Raw genomic sequence first — 22,112 nt, 5'->3', positions numbered from 1 at the left:
TATTGTAGATAATGCTGCTATAAACATCAGAGTGCATGTATCCCGTCAAATCAGTACTCTTATATCCTTTGGGTAAATACGTAGTAGTGCAATTACTGGGTCATAGATAAGCTCTATTTTTAACTTTCTTAGCAACCTCCATACTGTTTTCCAGTGTGGCTGCACATCTTGCATTCCCATCAACAGTGTAGGAGGGTTTCCCTTTTGCTGCATCCTCGCCAACATCTGTTGTTTCCTGGGTTGTTAATTTTAGCCATTCTTAACAGGTGTGAGGTGATCACCTCATGATTTGCATTTCCCTGATGATGAGTGATGTTGAGCATCTTTTCATGTATCTGTTAGTCATCTCTATTTCTTCTTTGGGAAAGACGTCTCTTCATATCTTCTGCCCAGTTTAACTGAATTATTTGGTTTTGGTGTGGTTTTTTTTTTTTTTTTTTTGGATGTTGTGTAAGTCCTTTATATATTTTGGATACTAATCCTTTATTCCAAATGTCATTTACAAATACCTTCTCCTGTTCCAAAGGTTGCCTTTAGTTGTGTTTTTTTTTTTTATTGTTTCCTTCACTGTGCAGCAGCTTTTTTTTTTTTAATAATTTTTTTATTTTTTATAAACATTTTTTATCCCCAGGGGTACAGGTCTGTGAATCGCCAGGTTTACACACTTCACAGCACTCACCAAAGCACATACCCTCCCCAATGTCCATAACCCCCCTTCACCCAACCCCCCTCCCCCCAGCAGCCCTCAGTTTGTTTTGTGAGATTAAGAGTCACTTATGGTTTGTCTCCCTCCCAATCCCATCTTGTTTCATTTTTTCTTCTCCTACCCACTTAAGCCCCCATGTTGCATCACCACCTCCTCATATCAGGGAGATCATATGATAGTTGTTTTTCTCTGTGCAGCAGCTTTTTAACTTGATGAAGTCCTAGTAGATTATTTTTGCTTTTGTTTCCTTTACCTCGGGAAATGTATCTAGTAAGAAGTTGCTACAGGTGATGTCAGAGAGCTTATCGCCTGTTTTCTCTTCTAGTATTTTTACAGTTTCAGGTCTCACATTTAGGTCTCTCATCCATTTTGAATTCATTTTTGTGTATGGTGTAAGAAAGTGGTCCACTTTCATTCTTCTGCATGTTACTGTCCAGTTTTCTCAACACCATTTGTTGAAGAGACTGTCTTTTCCCCATTGGATATTTCCTGTTTTATTGAAGATTAGTTGATCATAGAGTAATGGTTCTATCCAGGGATTTCTCTAACCCTACCACCAATCTCTCTCAAGGAATTTCTTATTCTTAATTATTAAGTTTAATTTTGATGAGAGAACATGAGAAGCATGAATCCTGTGCAACAACAAATACCATATTAACCAGTGGGAAACCTAAACAAGTAAATGAAGTCATATCTTTGGCAGATCTGAACTAAAAATGGCTTATAAACCTTATATAGTATCATAGGGACGCTTTACATATGATTGGAATTAGAACTAATGCATATGAAAAATTAGAGGTTGGTACTAAATTCTGTGGTAATGACTGTAAATACAACTTAATTCATTAATTGAGTCAATACATATTAGACTTCAACTTTTTGATGCACCTTACACTAGGCCAAGAGATAACAGAGATTTAAAAATGTAGTCTGGGAATGAGGCCAGGGAAACAATCGTGGCACAGTGTGATTCAATGCTCCAATAGAAATAAGTGCAAAGTACTGTTGGTATATGAAAGAAGAACAGCTAATGGTGCTAGCAGAAAAAGAAAAAAATTGTATGGATTGGATTAGTCATATAGGCTTAATTTTTTATTTTTAATAAAGGGGCAATGTGATATCGTTTTATTATGACTGTGTCTTGTTACCCACTATGTATTTAAGGAACTTGTATAGTATATTTCTATTTTATGAAATGAGATTATAAACCCCCAAAGGTTTACTGATAAGTTGTGTAGTAGTTGAACCTACCAGCAGCTTCCTACTTCTCATTATACTATAGCATACCAATTTTAAACTATATTCAAAGCCAGGTAGACCTAATTAATTCAGTGAACAAATAAGGTATCTACTTTGTCTACTATTTATTATATCTAACTAATAGGAATAATTAATATGCTTTAAACATACAGGTGATAAAATTTCCCTTAAGTGTTAACTAGTTTTGGTCAATTTAATAGTCTTTTCTCTTTCTTACTAAGGGTCTCCTGTATTTGCTGGTAACAGACCAGGGGTTTCTTACTGAAGAAAAAGTTGTTTGGGAAAGCCTACACAATGTGGATGGTGATGGAAATTTCTGTGACTCAGAATTTCATCTGCGGCCTCCTTCAGATCCTGAAACTGTATATAGAGGACAGCAAGATCAGATAGATCAGGTAAATTTGTCTTCTTCATATGGGGTTTTTTTTTTTTAAAGATTTTATTTATTTATTTGACAGACAGAGATCACAAGTAGGCAGAAAGGCAGGCAGAGAGAGCGAGAGGAAGAAGCAGGATCCCTGCTGAGCAGAGAGCCCGATGTGGGGCTCGATCCCAGGACTCTGGGATCATGACCTGAGCCGAAGGCAGAGGCTTAACCCACTGAGCCACTCAGGCGCCCCTCTTCTTCATATGGTTTTAAATGCTCTTGCTTTCGGGGTGTCTGGGTGGCTCAATCAATTAAGCATCTGACTTTAGCTGTGGTCATGATCTCAGGGTCCTGGGATTGAGCCCCATGTGGAGTCTCTGCCTCTCCCCCTAATAAATAAAATATTTTTAACAGAATAAAAAATAAAATGCTCATTCCTTTCAAATGTGAATTCAGTTATCTAAAACTTTTGAATTAAAGACTTATTGTGAGGGGGCACCTGGGTGGCTCAGTGGGTTAAAGCCTCTGCCTTCAGCTCAGGTCATGATCCCAGGGTCCTGGGATTGAGCCCCACGTCGGGCTCTCTGCTCAGTGGGGAGCCTGCTCCCCCCCTCTCTCTGCCTGCCTCTCTGCCTACTTGTGATCTCTGTCTGTCAAATAAATAAATAAAATCTTAAAAAAAAAAAAGACTTATTGTGAGATATTCCTGACATTTCCTAAATCAGTAAGTGATAATTTTGCATGTTATACATTGATTATACACTTTGGTTCAGAAGGCCAGATTATATTGAATTCTGAAGGCCAAAGGTACAGTTTGAATTTTATTCTAAACTACAATAGGAAGGATATGCCAAGTGTTAAACATGGAAGTGAGATGATCTACTTTATCTTTCTTAAAGGCTACTATGTGAGGAATGCATAGGTGTAAACAGACAACACAGGTATAAGCAGAGACTAGCAATTCAAGCAAAAGGTAATGATGGCTTAGCCCCTGTGGTAGAGATGAGCTGAGCACAGATTAGAGTATATTTTGGCTAGTCAGAAGTAGGAGAAAGAGAGGGTAAAAAAGCAGGTGGGTCTTCTGAGCCTTAGACTCCGGGGTAAGCTGACACTTAGAGCAAGAGCTGCACTAATTAGTGGAATTCTCATGTAGAACGGAGACTGCTATAGGTGAGCAGTCTTAGAGCCACAAGTGTACTTATTCCTAGAAATATAACGGTGTTGGGGCTTCTTCCCTGCCTGAGGCAGAAACATGGTTATGTTGAACCGTTGGCACATGTTTCTGATACTAACAATTCGAGTACATAGAGACCGTTCATTTAGCCAATATTTGTTGAGTTGTGTTCCTGGCACTAGTAACAAGGTCCTGGGGATTCAAAGGTAAATGATTTCACTCTGTCCTCAAAAATTCTGCAGTCTAACAGAGAGGCAAATATTTGACCAACTAATAATTATATGTTAAGTTTTATAATGGCACTTTGAATAGTAAGCTGTGAGTGCACAGAAGAATACTGGATTCAAACAAATGCTGATCTTTCTAGGACTCTTGGAAGTTAAGTATAGAAATATCTATAATAACATGCTCATTTTCCTTCAGAAACTTTATGGGGCATTTGAAAAAATATTACTTGAGAGAAATGTGCAAGATTTTTCTAACACTGTATGTAAAAAAATACCAGAGCAGAGGGAATGAAGGTAGAACAATAGATTGCCACAATAGTAAAGTTGTAAGATGCTGAGAAAAAAAAGATAAAGGATAATGTCTGTGGAAGTTGCAAGGAAGGAGTAGATTTAAGACCATGGGATGTGGCAAAGAGCAATTTGAAGAAGTGAGGGGAAAAAATTGAATTGAATAAGATATTCATGCTAGATAGTACAGAGTCTTCTTCGCCAACGACCTTTTAGATATCCTCTGTGGGTAATTAAAATTCTCTAATTTTGAGGGTAGTTAGGGGGAGATGCACAAAGTAGTCAATTCCGTTCATACTAATTCTTTATAAACATGGGTGTAAAGTTAGATAATATAACCTTCAGCAAAGATGCATCACATTTTCTCAAAGGAAATAATTTGGGGGTGTTTGTGGGAGGAAGGAGGAGGTGGTTAAGTAATTGAATATCACTGTATGATGGGCAACTATGTTGGTCTTAAAAATCGTGTTTTGGAAAAACATTTAATATGTGATTTGGGAAATTCTTTTATTTTTTTAAAAACGACTTTTATGACATTAACAAGAGGTTGGGAAATGTGTTTGCGTTTCTATGTGAATGTAGAAAAAACTAGGTGGATATATATCTGTTGTTAACAATAGTTACCTTTGTGTAATGATAAGGTAATTTTAACTTATTTACACTTTTTAATTTTGTTCTCAATTTTCTACAGACATGTTTCTTTCATAAATTGGGGGGAAGCTTATTTTTTTGTTTGTTTTTAAAGTAGGCTCTATGCCCAATAAGGGGCTTGAATTCAAGACCCCAAGATCAAGAGATGCATGCTCTATAGACAAAGCCAGCCAGGTGCCCCTAAGGGAAGTTTAAGGGAAGTTTTGCCAAGGGGTGGCGGGGGGGGGGGTTGTTTTTTTTTTAGATGAGTTGTTTTTAAAGCTTTTTTGAATGCTTTATGTGCTAGTGCTAGGAATAATTTTAAATGAATTCCAAGAATATTTAGAATAATAGCAACATCACTGAGATTATGGCTCTCAAACAGAAATACTTAGGTAACTTTAGTTTTTATATTTAAACTCTAGTATGTTTTTAAGAAGCCTTCCTCTTAGTTTTGTAACCTCTGTGTTTAGCACTCCTCGGTTCTTGAGTAAACTCTCATAGCTAAAGATGGTTATAATTTAATTTCTTAGGACTACCTTATGGCATTATCTCTACAACAAGAACAGCAGAGCCAAGAGATCAATTGGGAACAAATACCTGAAGGAATCAGTGATTTGGAACTAGCAAAGAAACTCCAAGAAGAAGAGGATAGACGGGCTTCTCAATATTATCAGGAGCAGGAACAAGCAGCAGCCGCTGCTGCTTCTGCTTCTACACAGGCCCAGGTAAAATCTAGTGTTCCGGTTCTTAAATACAATGATGACTTTAGCAACAAAGAAATTTATACTGAGATAACTATTTTTAAATTAGGTATTGACTCTTGAACTTTGTTAGCATTTTAGCATCCATGGTTTCATGGCATTGTCATAATAAGTTTGTGATTATCTTAATGTGTTTCTCATTTAGTGAAATTATTTTTCCTGAGTTTCTGATGGCAAGATTTTTCAGTTTTGTTTTTTGTTTTGTTTGTTTTGTTTTTTAAGTAGGCTCCACGCCCAGTGTGGAGCCCAACGCGGGGCTTGAACTCACGACCCTGAGATCAGGACCTGAGCTGAGATCAAGAGTCGAAGCTTAACCGACTGAGCCACCCAGGCGCCCCTTCAGTTGTTTTTTGTTTTTTTGTTTTTTTAATTTTAATTCCAGCATAGTTAACATACAGTGTTATATTAGTTTCAGGTGTACAACATAGTGATTTAACAATTCTATGCATTATTCAATGCTTGTCAAACTAAGTGTACTTTTAATCACCTTCACCTATTCCCCCCATTCTTCCGTCTCCATCCACTTCCCTCTGGGAAGCATCTGTCTGTTATTTATGGTTAAGAGTCCATTTTTGGGTTCGTCTTTTTTTCTTCCTTTGTTCATTTAGTTTTGTTTCTAAAATTCCACATATGAGTGAAATCATACTGACTGGCTTCTCTGGCTTATTTCACTGAGAGCTGTATTGTCTAGCTCCATCCATGTTGTTGCAAATGGCAAGATTCCATTCTTTTTCATGGCTGAATAATATTCCATTGTGTATATACCATGTATCTATCCATTTGTCTATTGATGGACACTTAGTTTGCTTCCATAATTTGGCTATTACAAATAATGCTGCAGTAAACATAGGAGTGCATGTATACCTTTGAATTAGGATTTCGTATTCTTTAGGTAAATACCCAGTAGCATAATTGCTGGGTGGTAGGGTAGTTCTGTTTTTAATTTTTTGAGGAATCTCCATACTGTCTTCCATAGTAGCTGCATCAGTCTGCATTACCACCAGTGCATGAGGGTTCCTTTTTCTCCACATCCTCACTAAGTCTTATGTTTTTGAATTTAGCCATTCTGACAGATGTAAGGTGATATTTCATTGTGCTTTTGATTTGCATTTCCCTAATGATGACTGATGTGGAGTATCTTTTCGTGTGTCTCTTGGCCATCTGTATGTCTTCTTTGGAGAAATGCCTGTTTATGTCTTTGTCCTTGCCCATTTTTAACTTTTTTATTTTTTAATTATTTATTTACTTAAAGGGGAGTGAGTGAGTGAGCGAGCGGGAAGGACAGGGAGAGGGGATCTGAAGCAGAATCTGCCCTGAGTGCAGAGCCCAACATGGGGCTCAATCCCAAAACTGTGAGACCACGAACTGAGCTGAACCAAGAGTCAGATGCCCAACCAACTAAGCCACCCAGGCACCCCTTCTTCTGCCCATTTTTATTTGGATCATTTGTTTTCTGGGTGTTGAGTTGTAGAAGTTCTTTATATATTTTGGATACTAACCCTTTATCAGATATGTCATTTACAAATATCTTTAACCATTCAGTAGGTTTTCTTTTAGTTTTATTGTTTCCTTTGCTGTGCAGAGCTTTTTATTTTGATGTAGTCCCAATAGTTTATTTTTACTTTTGTTTCCCTTGTGTCAGGAGATAGATATGTCTCCTGACATATCTGACATAATAACAAAGATGTTATTATGGCTGATGTCAGAGAAATTATTGCCTATGCTCTCTTCTGGTATTTTTATGGTTTCTCACATTTGGGTCTCACATTTAGGTCCTTAATCCATTTTGAGTTTATTTTTATATATGGTATACAAAAGTGGTCCAGTTCATTGCTTTGCATGAGCTGTCCAGTTTTCTCAATGCCATTTGTTGAAGAGACTTTTTCCTGTTGCATATTCTTTACTCCTTTGTCAAAGATTAATTGATTACATAACTATAGGTTTATTTGTATGTTTTCTATCCTGTTCCATTAATGTATGTCTCTATTTTTGTGCCAGAATCATACTGTTTTTTCTTTTTTTACTTTAATCTCCACACCAAACATGGGGCTCAAACTCATGACCCTGAGATCAAGAGTGGCATGCTCTTCTGACTAAGCCAGCCAAGTGCCCCAGAATCATACTGTTTTGATTACTACAACTTCTGTAATATAATTTGAAGTCTGGAATTATGAGAACTCCAGTTTTGTTTTTCCTTTCCAAGATTGCTTTGGCTATTCAGTATTTTTTGTGGTTTCATGCAAATTTTAGGATTGTTTGTTCTAACTCTGTGAAAAATACTGTTGCAATTTTGATAGGGATTGCATTAAATCTGTAGATTGCTCTGGGTAGTATAGACATTTTAATAATATTTGTTCTTCCAATCCATGAGTGGGGAATATCTTTATATTTCTTTGTGTTGTCTTCAGTTTCTTCAGTTTCAGTGCTTTATAATTTTCAGAGTACAGATCTTTCATCTCTTTGGTTAAGTTTTTTTCTAAGTATTTTATTATTTTTGGTGCAACTGAATCAAATGTATTTTTTAAATTGTTAATAGCTCCAAAGAATATAAACGAATGGGAACAAAGTCTTTTGTAACAATTAGAGGGCAGTATGAGGTACTGGTAGGACGAATGTAGACTTCAGAGCCAGATAGACATGGATTCCATTTCCTGCTTCTGTCTCCCCATGCTAGTTGTAACTAACACCTTGGACAAAGTCCTTTACTTCTCTTAGCCCCATTTTCCCTATCTGGAAAATAAAAGATAATGCTTATCTGTTAGATTTGTGGGTAAGAACAAATAATGTTAGTACTTAACCCAATGTCTGACATGTACTAAGTATTCAACAAAGGTTATTAGCACCTTTCCACTTTTCCTAGTTAAACATATGAAGCACTGAAAATGTGACTATTAATTGGGTTTCTTTATATTAAATCTCATTTTATTAAATGAAAAAAATATTTCCCTTCTTTTATGTTTAACTGTACAATGTCAGAACGGTTTCTTTGTCTTGGGTATACAAGAAAACAGATGTGCTTTAAGGTCTGATGAAACATTAAACATAGAGGTCTCCATTAAACCAAGTTATTTCTATTCCTAGTTCAAATGTTGACTATTCCAAGTTTAAAAGTTAAAACCTACCATATTATAAGTAACTTTTCATTTAAAAAGTTCTTATTTCACAGAATACACTTACTTCACACTCAAAGTTCTCAGGATTTTCATTTTTCTCCTTTAAAATGTTTATTATATTAATGAGATTTATTATAGTTTAATGAGGTTTTAGGGAACTTAATTTACCAAACATCACCTTTTATTTTTTTAACATTTTCTAAACTTTAACATAAATATTTCTTGAATTTGAGATTTCAGGGAATATAATCCTATACATTATTTACTGTTTAAAATTCCATTTACTGAGAATAGTGGATACATTAATTAGATCTATCCAAAATGACAGAGGCAGTTACTCAGATACCATGTAACATAACAAGTCTGTGTACAAGTAACTTTTTTCCATTAATGATTCCTTTCACTCTTGTGGTTTTTCCTTCTAGATAACTATGATTAAGCACCTTAGAAAGTTGAGGTAATTTCTTCCTGTTTATTTTTCTTAAAGCAAAGCCAGCCAGCACAAGCCTCTCCAAGTAGAAGACAACCTGGGAATAGTGAACGTAAACGAAAGGAACCTCGAGAAAAAGATAAAGAGAAAGAAAAGGACAAAAATAGCTGTGTCATTTTGTAACAAGTGTTGGATTCTGTTGGATGCATCTATATGTCTTGAGAAACAAAACCACAGGAGGAAAGGAAGAAAAACCGATAAATACCGTCTGTGCCTGATTTCCCAATGGATTTTGTTCATGTTTTTCAGGGGAAAGGTTGTTACTTAGTTACAATCAGACTTTTTCAAGTCACACAGTACACTCTTTATGAGCTGGAGTTTCATGTTACAAGTTGGAAATGCTGTGTGTTATCATTCATGAAAAATACTGCACTTGTAGCCAAATAAGCAAATCACAGCAAATTTTGTGTCATAGTGACATTCATAACTCATATCAGTTAGTAAGCTATTTTATCTTCTGTTCTAACAATGAATAGAGGTAACTTATTTTGTCTGATTCCTTCCTGAAATCTAAATATTAGCACAATAGTTTCTGAAATTAATTTTTACAATGTTAAATTATGATCTAATTCAAGAGAAACCAGGGGTTTAATATAGGGATGTAAAAAGAAAAAACAAAAACAAACAACAAAAGAACCAAGACAAAAAATAACAGAAATAAATAGCCCTTAATCCTGTATTGGACTAGTTCAGCCCTTGAACAGCTTTACCTTTCTTTAGGAATGTACATTTTAGATATTATCTTGAGAACTAATAATGGAGTTTGGGTTTAATTTAGATAGAAAAAACAATTTGTATTTCTTTTCCAATAGCAAAGAATTGCATAACAATAATACTCATTCTATCAAAATCAGATATTAATGACTTTGTAGTGTTGTGAAATTTTGAGGAATTTTGAAATCTTTAATATAGGTAACTTGTACTACAGTTACTATTTATTGACAGTGTGATAACTGAGTATAAGAAGGAAACCACAGTGGATGCTAGGCCTTGTAAATATGGGTTTTAGAAAAGCAGATAGTTCAGTGTCTACCTTTTTCTAGAATTACCTTGAACCTTAAAATTTAAATCATGTTTATTTGCTGGAAAATTAAGTATACTTATTAAAGCCAACAAAAAAGCACATTTCGGAAAGGAAGTTAGAAATAATCTCTGAGACTAGTGAAAAGGCATTAATAAAAATCTGTTTGAAAAATAGATAAGATTTAGGAGGTAAAAGCAATCAGATTTTTTTTTAACTTATGGGAACCAAATAGACCTATAACATCTTGTAGTGTTTATAGGATTCAGAAAGAAATATTTATTGAACTTTATTATGAGGCAACACATTTTTTTCCTGTATTTCTACTATCCTTAATAGTCCTTTTTATATGCTTTATATTTAAAAGTTTGTTTTAGTTATTTTTGAAGAGACTATTGCTGCTCCAAGTAGTTACGTGATTTACATTCTAAGCCTCAGTAAATTTGTTTAAGAGTATCTTAATCTAACCTGAGCATCCACTTGGAGAATGTTCTTGGGGTCTAGGGTGACAATAGACTACCAAAAAATGTGGTCTAGAGTTCTTAAGCTATGTCCTTAACATTCTCCATGATCCAAGACCATTTATAGGATGGGTCTATATGTAAAAATAAAAAGTCTTATTTATGGAAGGAATTATTCTAAGGGAAAAATCCAGGGTCAAGCTGTATCTTTTATGTCATGTCCTTCTGTATTGCATGTGTAGTTATGTTATACCATTTGTTTACTCCTTCAGATTTCCCATGCTAGCATGATAAATCATCCGAGAACCTGTTTGGGGTATAAAGCTTTGATATAGAATATTTGGTGAGTCTCTAGTTAATAACCTAGAATATGTGTACATTGGTAAAGTAATCAGATGTACTACCGAATTCTCTGTTGGCTCAAGCAGGTTGACCTTAGTCCAAGTTTACTCTTGATACCACTCTATTGGTTGAAGGAGGAAACTCAAACCTCAGGGTTTGTTTTTCCTAGAATAGATAGTAGTGACAGTGCACTATATTTTAATAAGAAAAAGCAAAACAGCAAACCCTGAGAAATTTAAAAAAGCATATTTGAGGCATATTTTTCCATAATTATATACTTATCTATTTATTACCCTTGAGAAATATATGTGTAAAAGTTATTCTTCTGTTATTTGTTACTATCTTCTTAATTTGTTCCAAAGATAATACTGCCATTCTGCATTCCCTCTGGAAGAAAAAAACTCACTCAAAACCAGCAGTGCTGCTATCAGATAAGTAGATGTCAATGTATACTTATAAAAAAATAACTTAAAAAATGTAATGTGTTTGTTAATTCAACCTTTTTTCTATGTAATATTTCCAAGTCAAACTTTCTTACATTCCTGGACTTCAGTTTGATATACCAAGAGTAATAATGATAAAATGTTTGCTTTGATTACTGTGAGGAAAAAATCAAATGTTAGTTCTATTAAAACAAACTTCTTGGAGATAACTGGTTTTCCATCCTTGAAGGTTAGAGCTATTGTGTCTTTATTTTCTTATATTTTGCTCAAGGCAACAAATTATACATTCAGACGTTTCATTGCTGGTTTGGGTACATTGGAATTTGATAGTAGTATAGTCAAGTCTTTCCTTCAGTGTTTTGTAGTACTTGAAAATTGTTACATGAATTGCTAACAAGATAGAACTTAAACATTTTTGTTGTTAATCTTTATAGGCTAGATTAGGGACACGTTTGCATCAACCAGTCGCTGTTAGATTTAGCAAAAGAGACATGAATGAGTGAATATATGGTCACTACACTTTCTTGTATTTTCAAAAGCTATTCCTTAAGTTTAGTGACCAGTCTTCCTTACGAATATGAAAATTGTCCTGATGTGTAATCCCATTGAATTAACAATGCTGTGATTTACAATAGGTTATCAACACTTAGAAGTATTTGTGTGTGTTTATCTGTGTGTTTCTGAAGCAAGGATCCGTTGATTTTTATTAACAAAAGAATCTGGGAACTTTCCCTCAAATTTAAGAATTACCATTTAAGAATACACACACATACATATGTACATACATAGAGTAAGCAGTAAAAACAGGCAGCTAAAATTGGCATTGGCTGCTTAGGGGTCTGGTGTGCTTAGGGGAAGTAACTTCTTCCATGTTTCAAGGTGTCATTTAGCAGTGGAATGAGGCATAGATTTAAGTTTAGGATTAGGTTTTGGAATATATTTTGTTTTAGTGTCTCATATTTCTAGTATTTGACATTTTATCCCATATTATGTTTCAAATTCTTCCTCATACTTCCTGATCTTAGCTTAATCAAACAAGTCAGTATCAGAGATTAGTTGACTGAACCATTAACCATTAACCATTTTGTACTTGCACAAAACCAGAGTACTTCGTTTTTACTGAATCACCAGCTCAGGTCACTAAGAAAGATCTTGAGAGGAAAGAGGACTCGAAGTCAAATAGACATTTAAGGAAAGAATTGTTATAGTTCCTGTATTAATGTTGGCATATGAAGTGGATATCTGTAAAGTCCTACTGGAGAAATATTCAAGGCAAGAATTTCCAGAATTATCCTCAAACTCATTTATTTAAAAAAAATTCTTTTAAGCAAAAAAAGCAAATTGATTATTACATTTCATTTAATGTCCTATTAAATATACAAGTTATTTTAAAATATAATGGAAAACTTAACAGGCTTTACCTATCATACAACACTTGGGCATACAACTTAAACTATCACTGTAAACTTAGTAATGCTTGATAAAATAAGATGGAGGCATTAAAAATAGTACAAAATTTGTATTTTAAGGAAATACAGACGGGGAAATGTGGAAGTCTGAACTGTTTTAGGTCTAACAAAATCTAAATTTTATCTTTCCAGGGGCAAACTTTCTGTGCCTCACTTTATTTTAAATATGTAAAAGATGCTCATTTTTTTAGTGCTTTATACTCCTGAATAAAGAACATAGTATAAGCTCAGAATATTACTTAAAAAATAATAAATATTATAGTTTTTGTTCTTGAGTGTAGAGATCTTTTTCCCAATGACGCTATTTCTTAAAAGTCAGTTTTTTTAATGCTGTTAAAATTTGTAGAATTATCTTGTCTTTGAGTATGGCATAATCTCTTCCCAAAGTGTATTTTATGGTTGCTTTTGTGTTCTAATCAAAGTTGAGAGTATTTTGAGAGTTTAAGAAGCATTTAAAGTCTATTTTTCCCAGTATCTTTCATGTATCTAAATATTTTAGATTCTCTTTGCCTTTTTCTCCATGGAACAAAGTACAGTGGTATCAAGTTACTAATGCATATATGTAAAGTTTTGCGCATGGATGGAATTCATTTAGGTCTGTTAAATACTGTCATTTTTAGGGCTATTTGAATTATTTCTGTTTTTAGTGTAAAATGTTATTTGATAATGTGCAGATAAATTCCTTTTAGAAAAAGTGACTAAAAATCAGAATTCTTCGGTTCTCTGAGAATATAGTGGTTTTTTATTTTGTCTTTTCTTTTTTTTACTGATATCCAATATTTCCGTAGCTGCTGAGAAAATCTTATGAAGAACTGAGGTTACTTTTTTCAAGTAACACTTTAAAACAAACTGAAGTTTAAAATCGAAGCCTTCTTGGCCAAAAAACTGCAAAACAGAGAAAATGGAGTCTGAGGGACAGATGCAGGATCCAAGTAATTTTAACTTCTTTTGAAGATCTATCTAAATTTTAATGAACAAATATCTGTTACTTAATTACCAGTATCTCTGCTATTAGAAATTAGAGTTTAATACATTGTGAATATGTGTATGTATTTTTACATAAAGTATCCTAGTTTCTAATTTCACTTTTCTGATTAAAAAAGTTAAACTCAAAAAACTAGGTCAAAGTTTTCAACAATAGCTGAACTATTACCAAGTTCTGCTTTGTCCTATTGTCCTGAGATTTAGACTTCTCTTCTTATAACTGGTATTTTTGAGAACATGGTACTATCCCAGATAAGGTATTGAAATACTATGGCAGAAATATAAAACCTAAACTATAAATCACTATAGATTTAAAAGACAAAAAGCTCTAGTATTATTCTATAATGTGTACGTTTGATATTAATTTTAAGAATTTTTTTTGAATCACTTAATAATGTCATTAACTTAAAAAATTTCATATCCTTCCTCACTGTAATATCCTGTAGTGAAAGAATGCACAAAGCAAAACTCTTCTGAAGGTGATCCTGGCTTCTTTGGGTCTAGTAGTCACACCTTTAAATAGGAAGTCAGGAAACTGAAATGCCCATTTAAATTCCCAAATCAGTGACCTGTCCAAATGGATATTATCACTAAAATACCACCATAAAGTAGTTCTAACTAACAGTATGTTTAAAAACTAAGACTGGCATTTAATCTTTGAAGATGTCTGGTATTCTCAATTTTGTTAGTTTTTATTCCTTTTTACATCTTAGTTGTATGAGGTAATCATTTTTTTCCAGAGTACATGGGATATCATAGCTTTACAGATTTTTAAAGATGGGGATTTGAAAAATGGTTTTTGTTAAAAAGCAATTTTCCTCAATAAAATGACAACCACTGTTTTCACAGACCCACACATGACAAGTAGGACAATATGATAGAAGACTGATGTATGCTACACAACAGTCAGCAAAAGGGATAATCTTCACTTGGACCTGAAAGTCATCTCCTAAAGTTAGTGCATCTGAGTCTTTTTCCTTGAATTGTGCAGAATAATTGGATGTGGCCAGTTTCAGGGGGAATAGCAAGTGAAATAGTACCATGACTACAGAGCAAGTGATCTTGAAATGCAGTAAGAAGAAAAAAATTTTCTTCCTCCACTTTCATGTCCTACTACTGGGGTCAGGAAGTTGCTATGACATATCATAGATCTCTTGTGTTAGGCCAAGACTGGCCAATTGAAATAGAGTTCTTAAAGAGTTTAAATATATAGTGTATGAACACTTGTTCTTTCCTCCTCCTTTTCTTTGCTATCTTAATGCCCTTTCTACTTCTAAATCATTCATTTTGCTCTATGACCAGCTTTAATTGCAATTTGAGAGTAATAGTGACCGTAGAGATTGATATAAAACAGCATTGAAATACATTTTTCAAATGACACCTAAAAGTATCTACCCAACTTAGAATTGAACTGAATTTCTATGAAAGAAAATTAATTGGTTTTAAATGCTAATTATGTTTAAACTATTTAATTATAAAAACTATGTCTTAAACAAGGTTTGAAAGTTTCACTTTTGGAGAATATTCCTTTTAAAAAGGCATAGTGACCATAGATGGGAAAGTATAAAATATTTCTGACAGAATTATTCAGTATTATTCAACATTTAATTTAATGTTTGTTATTGTACCACAAGGATAGTGTCATTCTTGGATTAAAATGTTGGATTTTTTTGTTAATGTACTTAAAACTGTAACCAGTGATAACACCTTTAGTATTTTTTATTATAGATTATATTTTATTTCAATAAACTTTGATATTTAGACCAAACAGTCTTTCTGCTATGTATATTCATCTCATTAAGGTACTTCTTACAAAGTGGGGAAATGGAGAGATGGGGAATTGACATAGTGATTCACATTTATCTAAGATTAACTCTTAGATACTTGGACTAATTCTTGATTAAAAACAGATTTTTATCCATTTGAGGCAATGAACAACAACAAAAGAAACCTCTAAACCATACAATAGTTAACTACCTGATTCCAATGGTAGATTCATTATATCTGATACTTTTAGACTCTTGGAAGACTAAGAAAGAGCTGAGAAAGGATCGCTTTATCTTTATACCAAGCCAACCCTAATGTAAAGTTTTTGTCCAACAATTTAATGTCCAAACTGGCTAATGTCTGACATCTCTATGAAAGTTTTCTTAGACACCACAGCCCTCTAAGCACAATTAATCATTACACATGTTTTGTTGACCTCCCCTTGTTATAGCACTTAAGCTAGATTATGAACCTTTTTTTTTTTTTTAATTTATTTGACAGAGAGAAATCACAAGTAGATGGAGAGGCAGGCAGAGAGAGAGAGGGAAGCAGGCTCCCTGCTGAGCAGAGAGCCCGATGCGGGACTCGATCCCAGGACCCTGAGATCATGACCTGAGCCGAAGGCAGCGGCTTAACCCACTGAGCCACCCAGGCGCCCCTAGATTATGAACCTTTTAAGAACAGGAATCAAATCTTACTCATCTTGATTTTCTTGGCACATTACATGATCATTGGTACTTGAAATGAACTTGAATATCTATTTAGAGGAATTTTTAAAGATATCTGTATTGTATAGTTATTGCTTGCTTATCCTTTACATAAGTAAATTGAATTACTGAATTGGTATTCTCCTATAGCATTAAAATTGTATAGGGGTACCTGGGTGGCTTAGTCAGTTAGGCCTCTGCCTTCCACTCAGGATGATTCTGGGGTCCTGGGATGAGCCCCACATTGGGCTCCCTGCTCAGCAAGGAGCCTGCTTCCCCATCTCCCTCTGCCCCTCTGTGCTTTCTCTCTCTCAAATAAATGAAATCTTAAATAAATAAATAAATAAGTTACGTAGATAGAGGGAACTCAAATTCCTAATCCTTTATCCCGGCCCCTGATTTTCCTTGGCATCATCCTGCATTCTCCCAGAGTCAATGAAGAATTAGGAAATAGTAGCTTCAACAAAACTAGACTAAGTGGCATGTTCTTCCCTTTTTCATACCTTCCCTTGCAGGGTCTCTTTCCTCACTATTATCCTATAAAGTAGCACCTAAATTTGTTGGAACTGAGATTTAAAGCCAAGCAGTCTGTCCCCAGAGACTGTGCTCACAAATATATCTGGAAGAGGACATAAAGGTCTAGGCCAGGTCTGTGTTCAAATTCTGACTTCAAATTCTGACTTTTGAAATCACATCTGTTTCAAACCTGCAGAAATCTGAAAAATCAGGCCATTTTTGTACTCTCTAGTCTTAGAGCAAGTTAATACTACATAGACTGTTTTCTTACCTCTAAAATGTATACCTTGTTACAAAGTTTAATGATACTATATATAAAGTATAAGATACATAACAACCACTCAATAAATTGTAACAATTAATAATAGACTAGGGGAAACTTCCTTTTTTAACAAAGCCAAGAACTTTAAGAAGAAAGGCTTTAAGGAGCTTGAGAAGGCTACTTAAGCCTCAAAAGCAAACATATTTCTGTTCTCTCCAAATATAATGCTGATCCTGGTATAAGGGCTGAGACTGACCTGGACTCAGAATGATCCATAGTGAAGAATGTGCAACAGGCAAACTTAATACATAGAATAATAATGAATTCTAAAATGGAAATTGTGGCATGTTCTCCTTGAAGACTAGTTTGGTTATTCATTTATCAAGAATAAAATATACCGGGAGACCCAGGCACCTAGACTTTAGAGGAAGGACCATATTTGAACTAAAGCTGTGACATTACATTTTAAAAGTAAGCACAAGCTGGGAGCAGAGGACAAAGAGTCAACCAGACCAAAGTCAGCACCTTCAACAAAGTCAGGGTCAGGGAAGAAAAAATAATTCTCCTTCTATCCTTGTAAGTTCTTAGCTTGAGGCCCCTGTAAATAAGACAGATTAATAAGAAAAAAACATTAACATGTATACCTCATGTATACTTGGAAGCTTGGGAAAGATGCACCAACTCTGAGTTCAGGCTTAAGATATTGTTATATTATATATAATATATATATTATATTACATTATTATTCAGGCTTAAGATATTATATTATATATAATATATATATTATATTACATTATTATTCAGGCTTAAGATATTATATTATATATAATATATATATTATATTACATTATTATTCAGATAAAGATGAAAGAAGAATATCGGGGAGATCAGGTCAGGGGAAGTAACCAGGAAAAGTACAGTAAACAAAAGTAAGTTTTGTTTGGCATATTAAAATCTTTAAGTTGATATCTTCTCCACTGACAAGACTCTCGTGATTTAGTCATTCTCTTTCTGAAATAAAGATTTCCTTTATAAATTTAAATTTCCATTATGAAAGGGTAATTTCTATTCTGTTTTCAGAACTCTTGTGTTTGCTGTTTCTCAAAATAATCAGTTCAAAATAATACAAAGAGGCATATTTTGGGGTGGCATATTCTGTTAGCCTTCAGGCAACTTGAGCAAAGGCTGACACATTACCTTTAAAGAATTCTTCTTTTTCTGTTTTTCTTTTTAAAGTAAGCTCTAGGCCAACAGTAGGGCTTGAACTCATGACCCCAAGACCAAGAATCTCAGGTTCTACTGATTGAGCCAGCCAGAGGCCTTTACTGAAGTCTTCATTGTTTGTCTGGACTGCCAGCATTACTAAGTAAGTCATTATAAATAAATGGTGATAAGGTAAATGAAATACAATAGCCCCTAAATCCTGGCATTCCACTGAATGTCCTAGTCCTTGGAACAGGGAGCTTATAAATTACTACTAACTATTATAACAACCATACTCTACATTTATTAGGCTGTTACTACCTATCAGACATTGCACTGTTTATCTTATTATTAATCCTCATAACAGTTTTAGGAGACCGATATTGTCACAATTAAAGGAACAGAAACTTGGAAGACCATGAGACTGCCAAAGGTCACTGCTACTGGCAATTTTGAAACTTAAAACCTAACCTCTCCAACTCCAAAGACTGTTCTCTTACTTCAAAATTATGTTAGCAGTCACACATTTGCATGCCATTCTTGACTTCTTTAATGTGGAGAGTATCAGTCCTCTTAGACTTAAGTACCTGTTTAAGATGTAGGCTACTCTTGACAGAATCTGAATCTCAGCATAGGGAGACTACAGGAAATTCTTTAAGGTCCCATTCTGGGGGGCTCCTGGGGGACTCAGTAGGTTAAGCCTCTGCCTTTGGCTCAGGTCATGATCCCAGGTCCTAGGATCAAGCCCCGCATCAGGCTCTCGAGCAGAGAGCCTGGCTCCCCCCTCTCTCTGTCTGTTCCTCTGCCTACTTATGATCTTTGTCTGTCAAATAAATAAAATCCTGGGGCGCCTGGGTGGCTCAGTGGGTTAAGCCGCTGCCTTCGGCTCAGGTCATGATCTCAGGGCCCTGGGATCGAGCCCCGCATCGGGCTCTCTGCTCAGCAGGGAGCCTGCTTCCTCCTCTCTCTCTGCTTGCCTCTCTGCCTACTTGTGATCCCTCTCTCTGTCAAATAAATAAATAAAATCTTTAAATAAATAAATAAATAAAATCTTTTAAATAAATAAATAAAGTCCCATTCTGGGACTAAGCATTTGAACCCTCGCCACATCAGTGTTTTTGTTTTTTCTAGTTGGGGTGGCACTGGGGTACTAGATCATCCATTAAAAGGTCAAAGATTATGGCCTGAAATTTTCTGAAGCTTCTCTCTCTGTGCTTTTGATTTACCAAAAGAATAGTTTCTCTCAAATTGAAAATCTGCCGCTGTCTAGAGGTGGTTTATTCTGCAGATAGGATTTGGAGGCCAAATTAAAACATACCTTGTTTGTATTTAATCACTGCCTTTTAGATTTATACCCCTTTATAAAGACTTAACTCCACAAAATTTAGTATGTTTTTGCATACCTAATGTATTCTAATGACTGTGTTCCGTTTTAAGCCACTTCTTCTATTTCTGAAATTTCCACCTACATTTCAGGTATCCAATCAAAAATTTAAATCTGGGATCTATAAGATTTCTAGATGTCATGGTGTTATTCTTACAGTTAGGTCTGTGATCCATTTCAAGTTAGTTTTTCTTTTTTTACTGAATAAATTTGATGTGTAACATTGTGTAAGTTCACAGTGAACAGCATGTTGATACATTTATATATTATGATTGCCACCATAATGCTATTTATCACATTACATATAGTATAATAGTATTGTCTGTAGCCATTGTACTGTGTATTAGACATGTAAGTCTTATTTCCCACTTGTTAAAGTTTGTACCCTTAAAGACTATCACTCTTACCCCTGTCCTCTGATAACCACCATTTTATTTTGTTTTCTACATGTTTAATTTTTTTTAGATAAAATATAAGTGGTATCAAACAGTACTTGTCATCCTTTTATTTATTTCACTTAGCATGATGTGCTCAGGATCCATCCATGTTGTCACAAATAGAATGATACCTTCTTTCTTCATGGCCAATTAATATTTTTTTTTTATTTTTTATTTATTTTTTTTTTTAAAGATTTTATTTATTTATTTGAGAGAGAGAGACAGTGAGAAAGAGCATGAGCGAGGAGAAGGTCAGAGAGTGAAGCAGACTCAATTAATATTTTATTGTGTTTATGTACCACATCTTTTTTATCCATTCATCTGTTGATAGGCATTTGGGTTGTTTCTGTAGCTTGGCTATGGTTGTGTATAAAAGGTTGTGTATAACAGTGTGATAAACATGGGAGTGCATATATGTTGTCAAAATCTTCTTTTCATTTCCTTTGGGTATATGCCCAAAAGAGGAATTCCTGGATTATATGGTAGACCTATTTTTAAGTTTTTAAAGAACCTCCATATTGTTTTCCATAGTTTTTTGCCAATTTACACTTCCACCAATAATGTATAAGGCTTCCCTTTTCACCACATCCTTGCCAACACCTGTTGTCTCTTGTCTTCTTAATGATGGCCATTTTTTATTTAAATATATTAATTTGAGAGCGAGAGAGAGAGGGTGCGGGGTGGGCAAGGGAGAGAGAGAGAATCCCAAGCAGACTCTACGCTGAGCCTGACTTGGGGCTCCATCCCATGACCTTGAGATCACAACGTGAGCCCAAACCACAATTCAGATGCTTAACCGACTGTACCATACAGGTGTCCCTTGATGACAGCCATTCTAACATATATGAGGTGATATTTCTTTGTGGTTTTGATTTGCATTTCTCTGATGATTAGACATGTTGGCCGATTTTACAATGTGTCTGTTGGCAAGTCTGATGATGTTTTTTGAAGAAATGTCTAAATAGTTCTGCCCATTTTTTAATCAGATTTTTTGTTGTTGAGTGGACTGAGTTCTTTATATAGATAGTGACCCCTTATCCAATATATGGCTTGCAAAAATTTCTCCCATTCTGTAGGTTGTCTTTTCGTTATGTTAATTGTTTCTTTTGCTATACAGAAGCTTTGAGTTTGACATAATCCCATTTGTTGATTTTTGTTGTTGTTTGCATTTGGCATCTCTCTCCACTCCCAAATTATTGCCGATACAAATGTTGATGACGTTTTCCCCTATATTTTCTTCCCGGAGTTTTATGGTATCACAACTTATGTTTAACTCTTTGATCCATTTCAAGTTAATTTTTGTGAGTGGTGTGAGAACGGGGGTCCAATTTCATTGTTTTGCAAGTGTTTATCCAGTTTTTCCCACACCATTTGTTGAAGAAACTATCTTTTCCCCCATTGGGTATGCATGGCTCTCTTGTTGAATATTATATATGCCATGATTTAATTCCGGGCCCTTTATTCTGTTCTACTGGTCAGTGTGTCTATTTTTGTGCCAATACCATACTGTTTTTATTACTATGACTTTGTACTATACTTTGAAATTTGGAAGTATGATGCCTCTGGCTTTGTTCTTCTTAGAATTCTTTTTCTATTTGGGATCTTCTATGGTTCCACATAAATTTTAGGATTGTTTCTTCTATTTTTGTGGAGAATGCCTTTGGAATTTTGACAGATTGTGTTCAATCTATAGAAGGCTTTGGATATGGCCATTTTAACAATGTTAATTGTTCTGAACATGGAATGTCTTTCCATTTATTTGTGTCTTCAGTTTCTTTCAGCAAGGTTATTATTATATAGATCTTTCACTTCCTTGGTTAAATTTATTCCTAAGTACTTTATTATTTTTGGTGCTCCTGTGAATGGGATATTACTCTTTATTTCATTTTCAGATGCTTCGTCATTATGTAAAGGAATGCAATTAATTTCTGTATGCTGATTTTATATCCTGCCACTCTACTGAAATTGTTGCTTAATTCCAAGAGTTTTTTGACTGGTTCTTTGGGATTTTTTCTACATAGGATAATATTAGTACATAATGACAATTTTACTTAGTCTTTTTTGATTTGGATGCCTTTTATTCCTTTGTCTTGCCTA

At 34.6% G+C, this 22,112-nt stretch overlaps 1 protein-coding gene across 4 annotated transcripts in view; it reads left to right on the top strand.

The window, feature by feature from the left end:
* The window catches only part of MINDY2 (MINDY lysine 48 deubiquitinase 2), a 79,047-nt gene extending 63,540 nt beyond the window's left edge, over window positions 1-15,507 (top strand). The window contains exons 7-10 of one of the 4 annotated variants that reach the window (XR_006381757.1): window positions 2,188-2,361; window positions 5,186-5,380; window positions 9,017-10,844; window positions 14,589-15,507. Coding sequence is in view for 2 of the 4 variants with exons in the window: in XM_044231802.1 (XP_044087737.1) it covers window positions 2,188-2,361; window positions 5,186-5,380; window positions 9,017-9,142 (495 nt within the window). In the remaining 2 variants the exon portion in view is untranslated. Of the gene's footprint in view, window positions 1-2,187; window positions 2,362-5,185; window positions 5,381-5,638; window positions 5,673-9,016 lie in introns of those variants that run through there. The other 3 variants (XR_006381756.1, XM_044231802.1, XM_044231803.1) reach the window with 3 other exon arrangements.
* The last annotated feature ends 6,605 nt before the right edge of the window (window positions 15,508-22,112 follow it).

The sequence above is a fragment of the Neovison vison genome, chromosome 13 (assembly GCF_020171115.1).
Source record: "Neovison vison isolate M4711 chromosome 13, ASM_NN_V1, whole genome shotgun sequence".
In the NCBI taxonomy this organism is placed as follows: domain Eukaryota; kingdom Metazoa; phylum Chordata; class Mammalia; order Carnivora; family Mustelidae; genus Neogale; species Neogale vison.
Note: the sequence above shows the minus strand (reverse complement) of the source record. Positions and strands in the feature narration are given on the sequence as shown.